Below are 12360 nucleotides of genomic sequence, written 5' to 3'. Positions count from 1 at the left end.
TATGCGATTTAACGGGTTGAAAAACCGGAGGGGAAAAGGAAAATTTAAGCGAGGATTCGAAAGGGATAAAAAAGGGCAAGTAAAAGGATTTATTGCGGGGCTATGGTGAGCTGCGGATGAAATAAAATAATTTGTCTTGTGCTCTTTATTATTACATATGTAAGTTACCCCTTTCTTCGAGTTTTCCACAGAAATAGAAGGCCCCCGGGGAGTGCGGCACATAAAAATACACTTTGAAGATGTTTTTATTAACCACACTGCCTGCAGTTTTAGCCCTTTTTTGTTCATGCAGAGAAACAAGTATGTTTGCTGGGATCTGCTTTAAGTTAAATCAATAAACATACTTACATACATTCATGGTTATGGCTTAGGTCTTATAGAAATTTCTATGCCGGTCATGAGCTTTGATGTTTGAGCCCTTGCCAATAATAAAAAACGTGGGGATGTGGCAAAAATTAAGCATGCGCCGTGTGGAACCGCGGAATTTCCAATGCAATCGTGGCTTAAAGCTGAAGGAGTGTTCGCCCCAAACCGTTTCCATTCGGATATATCACTTTAAGAACGCGGCGAACGGGTCGATGGAGCACGATGCTAAGCACTTCTCCACTTGGTAGCAATTTCCCTGAAAACATGGCGTATGCGTAACGCGCAGCACATAACTCAAATCGCCGGGCATATTCATCTCCATATGCAAAGTAGATTTATGTCGCAATTCTGTTCCGGCGTCGGCGTTTTTCGGCCCTCTTCAGCCATTTGAAATTCCCACAACTTGTCGGCGTATTTCGCTTGTTTGTTGATTAGGGCTTAAGTTCTTTTTACCCATCAACGTGAATTTTCCCCCTTTACATAGCTTAACGTAAACCCTTGCTCTTTATTTCTATTTTGGTTTTTTTAGCAGGTATCTAATTCAGGCATGCATTATTTAATTACCCAAATTCAGCTGGGGCGTTGTGCAAACAGTTCACGTGCCTGAATTTTTGACTAGAACTTTTAGAGAATAATGGAATTCTAAATGGAACCCTAAAGAATTGCGAAGTTTAGACACGTTCTTAAACAAAATATTGCCGGACGCCAGCGAATGAATCCAAGTGCAAAGGCTAAACTTTATTTTTACATTACCTACATTTGCTTATAACAAATAGATATACTTACTTTGTTTTAAAATATCATTTATGAGCTCAAAACTTAAGGTTGTCAAGCTCATAAACTGCAATTCTTTAAAGGTCAATCCGGCAAAAGGCCAAACAAAAATGTGTCAAAAGTTCTTTATTGAATTTCGTGAGGAAAATACCAAGCGAAATGCCGGCAATGAGGCGATCCAAATAAGCTGCAGCCCACAGGCCATATGGCTCATGAAATTCCGGCAATGCAGGCCAGCGGGAAACCGATGCAAGGCGGTTTTCCATGGAACCTCCGTTGACAAAAAAGTGAAGCTCGGTCAGGTCGCCACCCATTCCGGGATTTGTTTTGGGGTCCGGCCATCCAGCCAGCCAGGCACATCGAATAGGTCTCGGTTTTATTGCTCACTCTAACAGCATTTGGGCCATGCATTTTCCGCATTTTCCAGCAGTTGAGCCCCATGAATTTTTTGTTAGCATAGCTTTCCTTTTGTGGTTTATATGATTAGAATTATGGTAATGTTTTGCCGTTAGTTTGATTGGAATATACAATGAAAGACTTGTCAATTGTCCACTTGCAAATATAAAACGTAGTGGTGGCAAAAATATTTATATTTCATACTAGTTATCACTTGGCAGTGGAAAGTTTTTTCTGTCGTCCTAAGGGAATTAATCAGTTTCATTGAACTGAAAAGGCAACAATAAATTTTAAAGTTTTGCGACTTAAAGCCAGCCATCCAAAAACTTTTGTTGAAACTTATTTATTTCGTCGACTTCAAACTTTTTTGCGGTGCTGTTTTGTCAATAACTTCCAAAATTTAAAACTCAATAACCTTTATAGTAATTCCATTTCATTGAATGTAGCTTTTTCTATCAGCGAAATGGTTGTCCATTAATTAATAAAATAACATTATTACAATCACATGAACATTCTGCCTTGCCAGTGCCATCATTCAGATATATAGATGGATATATATACTGCGGCACATCTATATGTATATGGTATTCGAAAAGTGCACAAAAGGCCATAAAATAAAAGCTTCCTGAATTTCGGTTTTTCATGTGCATCATTTGGCCCATTCTATACGCCGCAAATTGTTGCATTTTTTAAATATTCTGACTGAGCATTTATTTGTGGTTCGTAAAAAGCTTCGATTCCCACTGGACCTCAATCCAAAATGTCCGTAAAAATGATTGCACTGCAGAGCCTAGAAATATATTCTACATAAAAAGAGACAGCAAAAATCATAGGCAGGTCAAGACGACACTGGTCACTCGCCCACTGGGCCCTGCTGGCATTTATAACTTTGACATTAAACTTTTGTGGGAAAAGATTTGCTCTTTTCGGCATTGATACCAATTGGTGTCAGTTTGGATTCAAAGAGGGCTAAAAGGGCTCAGACAGGGCCAAAATCAATATATTACAATAGACTACGGATTAAGGCAGGACTACAACTACTTAAGTATGGCAACTACTCAAGTCAATCCAAAGAATTAGTTTAAATTTTCATTTAATCAGTAACAACTTCTTTCGATTTCATACCACTCCCAATTTGACTTTCTACCATATGTAAAAATGGTTACATTCAATCTTCGGGCAACATTTTACAAATTGTAAAATATCTTTGACACGCTCCAAGATGCAATTTTTTAAAAACTAAAATGCACAAATTGTTTATGATTTGCAAATCAGTAGGCTTGTAGTTCATTTACCTGGTTTTCTCTTAGCAATTCTTACACAATTTATATTTCTCATTTGGCAGGCATTTACGGCTTCCGTAAAACACTTTCCATCGTGACCACACATGGGCTTAAAGTTATGAGCGCAGACTTTCTGACAACTTTCAGCAAAACCAAACCAGAAGCAGATTAAGGCCAATCCCAAGATGTGCATTTTTCAAACTATATATGGCAATGTCAGCAAAAGAAAACCCTTAAATATAATGCAAGTCTACATCGGGTAATCGGTTCTGCTAAGGTTAATTAAATGCGAAACAAATAGGATTCACCAACTAGATTAAGCTAGTTATTAAAGAAATCTGTCTTGTTCAAAGTGTTTACACTCTTGCATGAATGATAAAAAGTTGTTAAGCTATTGTACCTCTTTACAATTAAAGCCGATTTGCTTTCCGCATGAACTTGAACTACATTGAAAACATTTAGTAGGCATAACATTCTTTTCTTTTTCAATAACCCAAGTGATTTATAGCTTTCAGCTCTGTGTTCGTCCATATATGGCCATCCGTCATCCGTTTGGTAACAGAAAACTGATTTTATTGGCCCTATGTTTTTTAATGTATCGAAGGGAAAAGTTCAGCACAACCGACTTGTTTGCTAGTGGCTACGAAAAATACATTGCGGAAGTCCATATAACAGGATATTTATAAATGAAAATCCGATAACTTTCAGCAGTGACCACAAGCATGAGTTCATGGGCTTCGCCGAAGCCGGAAGTCACTGAGCACCGCAAATTCATCGTCAACTACAAAATTGAATAATCAAGGAAAATGTATGCATACTGACGGCAAGATTGCTGGGGCTATTCAATATAGTGGGCTATATTTCAAGCCAGGATATGAGTGCCTGCTGCAAAGGACTCAAATTTAAAAACAGCTCGGTTTGAGTAAAACTAAATTCGCACATGCAAAGTAATTGAATAACATATTTTTAGGTTCTGAGGCTTGGGGTTACCCACACCACTTTCCGTAATTAAATTTAATTTTCAGACTTTAGCCATGAAAATGCGAGAAAATCACTTTGTATGGTAAAGTCATAAAGGTCAACGAGTTTTTTTTTTTGTGAGTCGTGCAGCGCCGAGACATTCATACATTCATACAGCGTCCTGAATGCGAAACGCAGGAATATTTTCCGCACAATAAATTTACAGCGTATATTTAGTTTATCCCTGCAACCTCGTGGGCACGTTTCCGCCTTGACGCCATCAAACAAAAGGCACCCGGGAGGCCGCCCAGTTCAGCGAAATGTCGAGCAGCTCCACCCCACTAAAATAAACCGACTTTCGCAAAAACACATATGTACACTTCCACTACGTATTATAGTGTGAAAATTCTCGCTTTTCGCTCGACTTTTTTGCGGCTCAGTCTTTCACGGCCTCTATTTCATTAACTTAGTTTGTCACAGGGGGCTCAGCGCCTCGCCCAGCGTCTGAAAATAAATGAAAGTAAGTAAATCATACCTTTTTTTTAATTCTAAAGTAAAGATAAAGCACTTCAAAGTTTGTCATGCCCTAGATCCTATAAGAGGCAAGAATATGTCATGTTCTTAAGTTGCTTTTAAGTTTGCCCTGAAAAGTATGCTACGTTTGATATGCGATTATCCTGCCATTAGCTAACCCGAAATATTTAATTCAAAGTGCAATTCTCTGTCTCATTTGTTTCAATTATTGCCTAATGGTGGCCTCCGTCGATAAGTCAATGCTCAGATGTCAAAGTTGAGCAAGTTGAAAAGGATTTAATTGTTTGCCACAAGTCACTTTGCGGATTTAGTCATATATACTGGAGAGCCTTGCTCTATAATCCAGGTCATAAATTTTCATTTGTCGCAAACAATTTCAACTTTTTTCCTCCATAATTCAGTCTATTGCCGTCCTGGGAAGAAGCAATTCAACTTTGCACAAGTTAATTAATTGATTTTCACAAACCAAACTCAACGGCTTCTGGCATTTTCGCTCATAATTAGTGTTTCTTTCAAAGTGCGGTTTTTGTTCATTCTATGTACTCATAATTAGGGTTATAAAATGCGATAAAATTGACTAGTTAACCAGAGGAGAACTTGAATGTTTTCTAAAGAATAGAGAGCTGTTGTGTGCATTTATATTTAAAAATGACTAAACAATCTGCGAATCGAAATGAAATTTCATGCTCGGCCAATCGAGAGACTTTAAAACTTTGCCTCGTTTTCATGACATCTCCACTGGGCGTGCGGATCGCCACAATACGCAATTAGTTGGGCACTTAATCCGAGGAGCAAACACCACCAGTGCAGAATGACACCCCGATTAGCGCCGGCTGTGAGTGGGATTTATCCCGGATGGCTCAGCTTGAATGCTCGGAAATTATTTGAGAGCTTGTTTTCGCTTTAAACTTTAGCCGGGCATCCACTTTTTTGCTGGTCCTTGTTGCTGATTAATGAATATCCTTAAGAGTGTTTTTAGATACATGGCAAATCCGAAACCGAATCGCATTAATCAGTTGACGCAAACAAAGCAAAATTCAAGGTCGTCTGGGTCTGATATGTAGACAATGGATACCTTTTCTGGCTTCTAGGTGCCTTCCAACTAAAGTACAACCATTATCGATACATAAATTATTAAGTCAAATGGTTACAAATTAACGAGTTTATATACATATAGGTACAATTTTTATTTTTGGCTCAATTTTTGTTAGGAAAGAACAATTTTAATATTACATAAACAACTTTCAGAAGAAGAAATTAATATTTCTTTAATCTCTTCAGCTGACATTTGGTACTTTAAACATTTAATATTTCTAAGGGAACTTGGACAAGGACAATTTTCAAATACTTATATTTGACTAGACTGACGACAGTCGCTTTCACTATACAGTGTCTTCGTAGACATCCAGGTTGAGGCAGTTGGTCCAGAAGGCATCAATGGTATGGTACAAATGGGGCAGAGCATTGCCGATGCCATGGTTCTCATCGGTGTAGGTCTGGAAAATGTAGCAAAAAACTTTAGACTTGTGGATAAATATAAGTGCTCGGTTGTAGGACCTGTTCCTCGAACTGAATATCCTGTCTTTGCAGCAATTTGGCCAAGAGCAGGGAGTGCTGGTAGTGGACATTGTCGTCGCCGGAACCGTGAATCAACAGAAAGTCGTGGCTCTTGAAGTTCTCCAAGTTGCCGAACACGCTGCTCTCGTTGTATTTCTTAAAATTGTCATCGTCAGTGGGAAGTCCCATATAGCGCTCGGTATAAATCGTATCTATAATGGGACATTGAACCTGGTAAAACGCTTATATAACGAAAGAAAGTATATACAAACCATAGTACAGCCACGAGGTAACTGGAGCCACCGAAACTCCGCACTGAAAGATCCGATCGTCATCCTTCTCAATGGTCTTGGCCGTCATATAGCCACCATAGCTCCATCCCCAAATGCCGCAACGCTCGGCATCCACGAAGGCCAGATTTTGTTGCATCCAGCGAGTGACGAACAGTTGATCCTCGACCTCGTGATCGCCCAGATCGTTGTTGACCGAGAAGAGCAGGTCCTTGCCCTTGTTACCCGTACCTCGGCCATCAATATACGCATAAATCGTTTCCCGCGAGGTCGTGACAAACGCTTCGTAGCCCAGGGTGAACCCGTTGGTCACTCGCACCGAGTTGGGTCCCTGGTACACAACCACGATCAGTGGGTACTTCTTCGTCGCCACGAAGTTGGGCGGAAGGGCTAGCTTGGCGTAACCAATACTTCCATCGGCCAGGGTGACGTTCATGAATTGATAGCTGGGACGCAGCTTTTGCTCTATTTGCTTGCGGTACGCTGTATTCGGCTCCCAGTCCACCTGAAGTGTCTTCGTGGAGGCCTCAAAGATCCTGGTGTAGCTCGGATTGGGACCGGTGCAGGATAGCGTGTAGTAAGAGAAGGACTTGCTGAATGTGCCCGAAGCGGAGCGACAGGCCACACCATCCGCATCAATTTGGCCGCAGCTAAGGCACTCGTCGTTGCTGAACACATGGTACACTGAGGGATCTCCGGGCAAAGTGGCCTGGTAGTAGCTGCAGAATAAGTATTTCAATTGGATTCGCTTCTAAAAATGACTACCTTAACTTACAGTTTGTCCCTGGCTTCGTCATAGCCATACACGCTCAAAACTGTGAAGTTGCCGCGCGACTGCCAACTGTTGAGTCCCGTCTCCAGGTCCAGGTTCCACACCTGGTGCCAGTTGTCTATGAAGTAGCCGAAGATGCAGTTCTTACCAGTGGAGAAGCACTTGGGCGTGCTAATGTCCACCCAGCCGTGGGGCTCCTCCAGCCGTTTGACCTCCACACAGTCACCCAGGTAGCTGCAGCTCTGAATGGAGCTGAGATTCTGGCGGCGATTCATCCAGGTGATTAGCAGGTGAGTCGAGTTCGACCAGACGACGCTCTGCAGGATGTGATCGTCTCCGACGATGTCCACGGGTGCCACGATGCTGTGCATGTCATTGTCGGACACGTCGTAGACGCGCAGGCTCACCACCGGGTTCTTGGAGCCCGACTTGGGATACTTGAGCTGCTCCTCGTGCGGATACTGATAGAAAGTGGTGGCGCCGTCGCCGTAAAGGAAGTAGGTAAAGGTCTCCACCTCGGTGTCGTTAAAGAAGCCCACGGCCAGCCTGCTGCCATCCGATGACCACCAGATCGCGCTGCCGCTGCTCAGAACCTCCTCTTCATAGACCCAGTCGGGCACTCCGTTGTAGACCACACCGTCCACGCCGTCGTCCGTGATGCTGATCTCCAAGCTTTCGCTGAAGTGGATGAAGACATTGTTTAGGTAGACATAGGCCAATCGATCCCGCAGTGGTGACCATCCGCAGTACTGCAGCTTCTCGCCCTTGTGGATTTGGATGGTCGTGTTGGTCTCGATGTCGAAGACATCGTACTGCGCAATATACGAGTGCCGGAACTTCTCCGTAAGGTTGTGCCGGATCAGGATCTTCGTGTTGTCCGGCGACAGTGAGAAGGTGGCGCCCACATAGTTGTTCTGAAAACAACGTTAGTGCATGCCAATCATTTTAGCAGTTATGCTAAGTACTTTACCAGAAATGAGGAGTTTTGGAAGATCACATCTGTCTTGGTGGCCGCATTGAATTTGTGGATGGATCGGTCGGAGGCAGTGTAGTAGAACTCCTCATCTGCAAAAGTGCATTTGTTAGATAACACATACAAATACAAATACCCTAACTAACTATTTAAGTGTATACAAGTTCGAATGGCAGCTGTTTGAAGTAAAGCGTGTCATTGAATCTGGAATTACGCCAGCAAAGAGGCAACTAGAAATTTTGTGCGTCGAAAGTTAAGTTGAAGAAATCGGGCATCGCACCAATTTCAAAACTGTGCGGCGAATGCTCTTCTTTAAAGAAGAACCGTGGAATTATAATCCTACTTTAAGTTCTTAAATTGTCAAAAAAAAATTATCGAATTCAATTAATGATATAACCTGGAAATTCAAAATGAAAGCAAATCTTAGATTTTTCTATTATCTGGACACTGCCATTATGGTTAACCAAACGTCGCAGATAAGAAACACACAATAATCTTACTATCGAGCTTCAAAATGATGATCGTAATTCATTCAAGATAAGATTAAATGTAATAAACTAGCCAAAACTTAAGCTCAAAATGTAAGTTTTGCCAGTTTTCTTGATTTCAAAGTGTTAAGTATTATAGGTTTAAGTTTATTCATTTCTTATGTGCACTACTATAAAAGGGGGAATGAATGGCCCAGCCGTAATATACGTAAATTAGCCCATTGATAAGGGTCGGAGCACCCGCGGTAGGAATTCCCCGGATGTTAATTCCCCCCAAGAAGATGATAATTCCCAGCGGGTGATGCTCTAGGTGATAGCCGCCTCAAAACCAAAACAAGGTTTTCATTGGTGGTGCGATGGAGGAACAACAACAACAACAAACGGTGGGTCGTCGAACCGATGGGATTGATGAGCAACGAACCTGTTATCCAGGTGCCATTGAAACTCCGCAGCCCCGATGTGCCGTACAGAGCTTCCGTTAGTTCCCACGCCGTCTTGTTGCCCTCCGCGTCCTCCACCCGCCCGATGACCGCCGCCGCCGTCGACGGACGAGGACAAACGGTGATGAAGAGGCCAAGGGCTGCGATCAGCAGCGGATTAATTGCCATGTTGAATGCCGCAACGTAGATCGTTGATCGCAACTTGTCACTCCGCGAAGTCCGCAACACGCAACACTCGGCGGCGCGGCTAGAATGCAACTGAGCCGGAGTCGTCGGAGCAGAAATCAGAAATCAATTACAATCACACAGAGCGGGCGAGAGCCACCTGTTGAGCGCGACGCGGCGTTGCCAGATGGCGTCAGTTTTATAGCGCTCTTAAGAACTTACACTTGACAACAAAGATCACACTCTCCTGACACTTTCTTTATAATGGTTTTGATGTTATATTTACATAAATCCCTTTCAACTTAATTCTTTATCAGTCTTAATTTTAAGTGGCTTACCCGTTAGCCAGCTGCCATTAAAAGCCAATAATCGCCTGCCCAAGCCGTAGAGTGACTGCCTTAATTTCCACGGGCTTTTCACTCGCGTTCCGTACTTCGCATCTGCTGAGGAAACAGATCCTAATGCTAATTGAAGCAACAGCAACCAGGCACTCAGGCTAAATCCACCGTGCATAGCTGAAAGGACCACGCTTAAACTGAATCTAATGTTGGAAGCAAGTGCGGAGTGCTCGGCATCTCAAAAGCGAGTGAACTGGCTTTGCTGAGCGTAAATGATTGTATTTAATTAGTGGCCAATGAAGGGAAAACCATAGCGAAAGACCCCATTTAACAAGTGGAAGCGACACTCATTAGTACTAATTCTCATAAAGGCTTTTCACTTCTAAGAACTAGCTAATACCTATTTGCGATGAAACTATGCAAGCACAATTTAGATCCTTCATATTATGAACTGTTGTTTGCTGTTTTTTAAACTGTTTTATATAGAGAAGCACGAAACAAGTGACTAGTGAGTATCTCATAGTCGAATCCCTCTTATACAGCTTCTTAAATAGATTTCATACTTTAATGTAGAATATTTTGACATGAGGAGGGCGTCTACCTTCACGGCTTTAAAATTAAAGACAACAAAGATTTTTACTTTCGATTTCTAACTTCAAAAGAAAGATTGAGATGGGGTTCCCTATTCTAATTCTTATTTGGTAAAGATTGCTTGTTTTTTTTGAAATTGTATACACTTTTAAAGATTGTGTTGATTTTATTAACATTAACATTCCATCACAAGGATGTATTTCAGCATTTTAACAATCTCCTTTCATAAAAATTCTGCATACTTTTCAGCGCTGTTAAATGCATCTTAAAATGTTATATTGCATATGGTGCTTAGTGCATAAATGTTAAGTTATATTTAATAGAAAATAATTGTAAAATTCTTTGCTCCAAATAATTTTATAATACAAATTTGCAGAAATCGAATGTGAAAATCAGCTTCCAAAATGCGAAAATCAATAAAAATAAGCAATAATCCAGCGATTTTCGTGTTTTAAATATATTTATTATTTAAGTTTATTTTTAATCTTACAAACAGTGTTGCATGTTTTTTGTTAAGTTTCGTGGCACCGATCAGCCTGCGAAGCGACATGTTGGAGCAACCCAGTATATGAAAACAAGTGTTCATGCACTGCGGTCCAAAATTTAGGTTTAGAAAAGTCGGAAAAGTTCACTGCGGCCGCTGGGCCGCAGGATGTTGATTGCGCTGCTGCAGCTGAATGACGTGGCTTAGAATCTGCGCCTGCTGCTCGAGACACTTGGGGAAGAAGGTCTGCATGAGGTCGACCTTGCGTTCCTCCAGCTCCAGTCGCTGCCGACATATCTTGGTCTGTTCGTAGAGCAGCTGGTTCTTTCGCCGAACTTCCTCCATGTAGAGCGCCTCCAGCGATTCTGCGTGTGGGGGATTCACAGATCCGAATGGACGACCGCGCTTCCGTGGCACAGGGACGGGGGACGCGCCAACGACGGCGTTGTTGGTGGTCGGAACTGGAGCTGCAGCCGGAACCGGTGTTGATACCTGTGCGGGCACCGGCGCTGGCATGCCTCCGTTGGCGTTTGTGGCCACGCTGATGGTGTTATTGCTGCTATTGATATAGGCTACCGCCGTAATGGGCTGGTGGTTGACGGTCGATGTGGCCGCAGTGCTAATGACGCTGTTGTTATTGAATTGAGCCGGCTGCTGCTGAAATTGCGGCTCATAGTTTGCTTGGAACTGCTGCTGTTGTTGCTGCTGCTGCTGCTGTTGTTGCTGCTGCTGTGGCGTCTGCAGCTCGAGCAGCTGAGCCGGCTCAGCTGGTGAATACTGTTGCAACTGCTCCTGAAAGGGAATGGAGCGGTACTCATCGTCCTCGTACTCCTGCTTGACCACCTCGTCGTACTGGTCCGTGAACAGCTCCGTGCTGAAGCTAATTCCGCCGCTGGTGTTGTTGTTGTGGCTGCTGCCGTGATTGCTATTGCTGCTGCTATTGTAAAAGGTGGCAGTGCTCGGCTCACCGGCCAGTCCCAAACCTTGCTGCTGCTGCTGAACGGATTGCTGCTGTGGCTGCTGCTGCTGCAACTGCTCGGCGGACGCATCATCCCGGGGCGGTGTCATGTCGCGGTTGTTGAGCAGCGCCTCTGGCGGCAGCGGATCGGCGTTCTTGGGCCTGTGCAGGTTCTTCAGGATGCGATTGATGATGTCGTACTTCTTCCAGCGCGTAGCATGGCTCGAAGGATCCGCCTGCAGCTGTTTTTTGACTTGCCTTAAACGGAAACCAGTCAGTTAGCCCGGTATAGCAAAGTCTCTAAACGGTTACCTACCTAAACTTGGCCCTGGTCTGGTTGACCTTCATCTGGATCTCCTCCGGCTTCACGTCTACGGCGAACCGGTCGCGCAGCTCCTCGGCCCACCGGCCAAAGAAGATGGTGTTCTTGCCGGTGCGCGTTAGGCGCCAGTTGTCGCGTCCCCATATCTCGTATAGGCGCTCCTCTTCGCTGGGCGTCCAGTAGCGACGCGACTTCTCCTTGCCCCTGCCATCGAGCAGCTCCTGACCACCGCACATGCCCAAATCCTGCTCGGCACCGCTGCCGCTTCCGCCCGCGTTCAACGCCAGCTTCTCGTAGTCCATCGACTGCTCTGCACCGGCTCCTGCTCTGCTCCCGCAGATGTTTCCCTGTTATGGCGCCTTTGGATATGCGATCTCCACTCGAGTTACACAATGCGAGGCCCTGGTAGAATAATAGAAGCCAAGAGCAGTTTTTCTGCACAAAAAATCAACAACAGTTTTGATACACAGAAGAGTGTGACCGTGCGGCGCGAGAACAGCGAAAATGCCCATGCTTCAGGGTGACAACTCTGCAGGGAATTTTCAAGAGCGGATTTCCAGAAATAATTAATATACCAAATTCTCCGCACTATTTATATCTGTATCTCAAGGTATACAAATTCAGTTTCAAGAAAAATACATTTAGTAGCATATCAACTTAAATGTATAT

The 12360-nt window shown here is 43.4% G+C and overlaps 3 protein-coding genes across 5 annotated transcripts; all 3 read right to left on the bottom strand.

The window, feature by feature from the left end:
• Nucleotides 1-2612: 2612 nt before the first annotated feature.
• On the bottom strand, nt 2613-3012 carry LOC117147421. Its single transcript, XM_033314302.1, has 2 exons — nt 2832-3012; nt 2613-2775 (listed from the first exon to the last, which is right to left on the bottom strand). The coding sequence occupies exons 1-2, from the start codon at nt 3010-3012 to the stop codon at nt 2705-2707; spliced, it is 252 nt and encodes an 83-aa protein (XP_033170193.1). The 3' UTR covers nt 2613-2704.
• Nucleotides 3013-5481: 2469 nt separating this feature from the next.
• On the bottom strand, nt 5482-9526 carry LOC117148490 (venom dipeptidyl peptidase 4). 3 transcript variants are annotated; one of them, XM_033315882.1, is made up of 6 exons: nt 9337-9526; nt 7903-7997; nt 6936-7846; nt 6143-6879; nt 5871-6082; nt 5482-5809 (listed from the first exon to the last, which is right to left on the bottom strand). In XM_033315882.1, exons 1-6 carry the CDS (start codon nt 9509-9511, stop codon nt 5696-5698), a joined length of 2244 nt encoding a protein of 747 aa, XP_033171773.1. In that variant the 5' UTR covers nt 9512-9526; the 3' UTR covers nt 5482-5695. The 3 variants fall into 3 exon arrangements, with proteins under 3 accessions (XP_033171773.1, XP_033171764.1, XP_033171784.1); XM_033315873.1 differs by lacking the exon at nt 9337-9526 and adding an exon at nt 8815-9096; XM_033315893.1 differs by lacking the exons at nt 5482-5809; nt 5871-6082; nt 6143-6879; nt 6936-7846; nt 9337-9526 and adding an exon at nt 8811-9118 and having other exon boundaries at nt 7926-7992.
• An 842-nt stretch (nt 9527-10368) lies between these two features.
• On the bottom strand, nt 10369-12184 carry LOC117150360 (alpha-protein kinase 1). Its single transcript, XM_033317220.1, has 2 exons — nt 11686-12184; nt 10369-11627 (listed from the first exon to the last, which is right to left on the bottom strand). Exons 1-2 carry the CDS (start codon nt 11991-11993, stop codon nt 10556-10558), a joined length of 1380 nt encoding a protein of 459 aa, XP_033173111.1. The 5' UTR covers nt 11994-12184; the 3' UTR covers nt 10369-10555.
• Between the last annotated feature and the right edge of the window lie 176 nt (nt 12185-12360).

Source organism: Drosophila mauritiana, chromosome 2L (assembly GCF_004382145.1).
Source record: "Drosophila mauritiana strain mau12 chromosome 2L, ASM438214v1, whole genome shotgun sequence".
Taxonomy (NCBI): domain Eukaryota; kingdom Metazoa; phylum Arthropoda; class Insecta; order Diptera; family Drosophilidae; genus Drosophila; species Drosophila mauritiana.
Note: the sequence above shows the minus strand (reverse complement) of the source record. Positions and strands in the feature narration are given on the sequence as shown.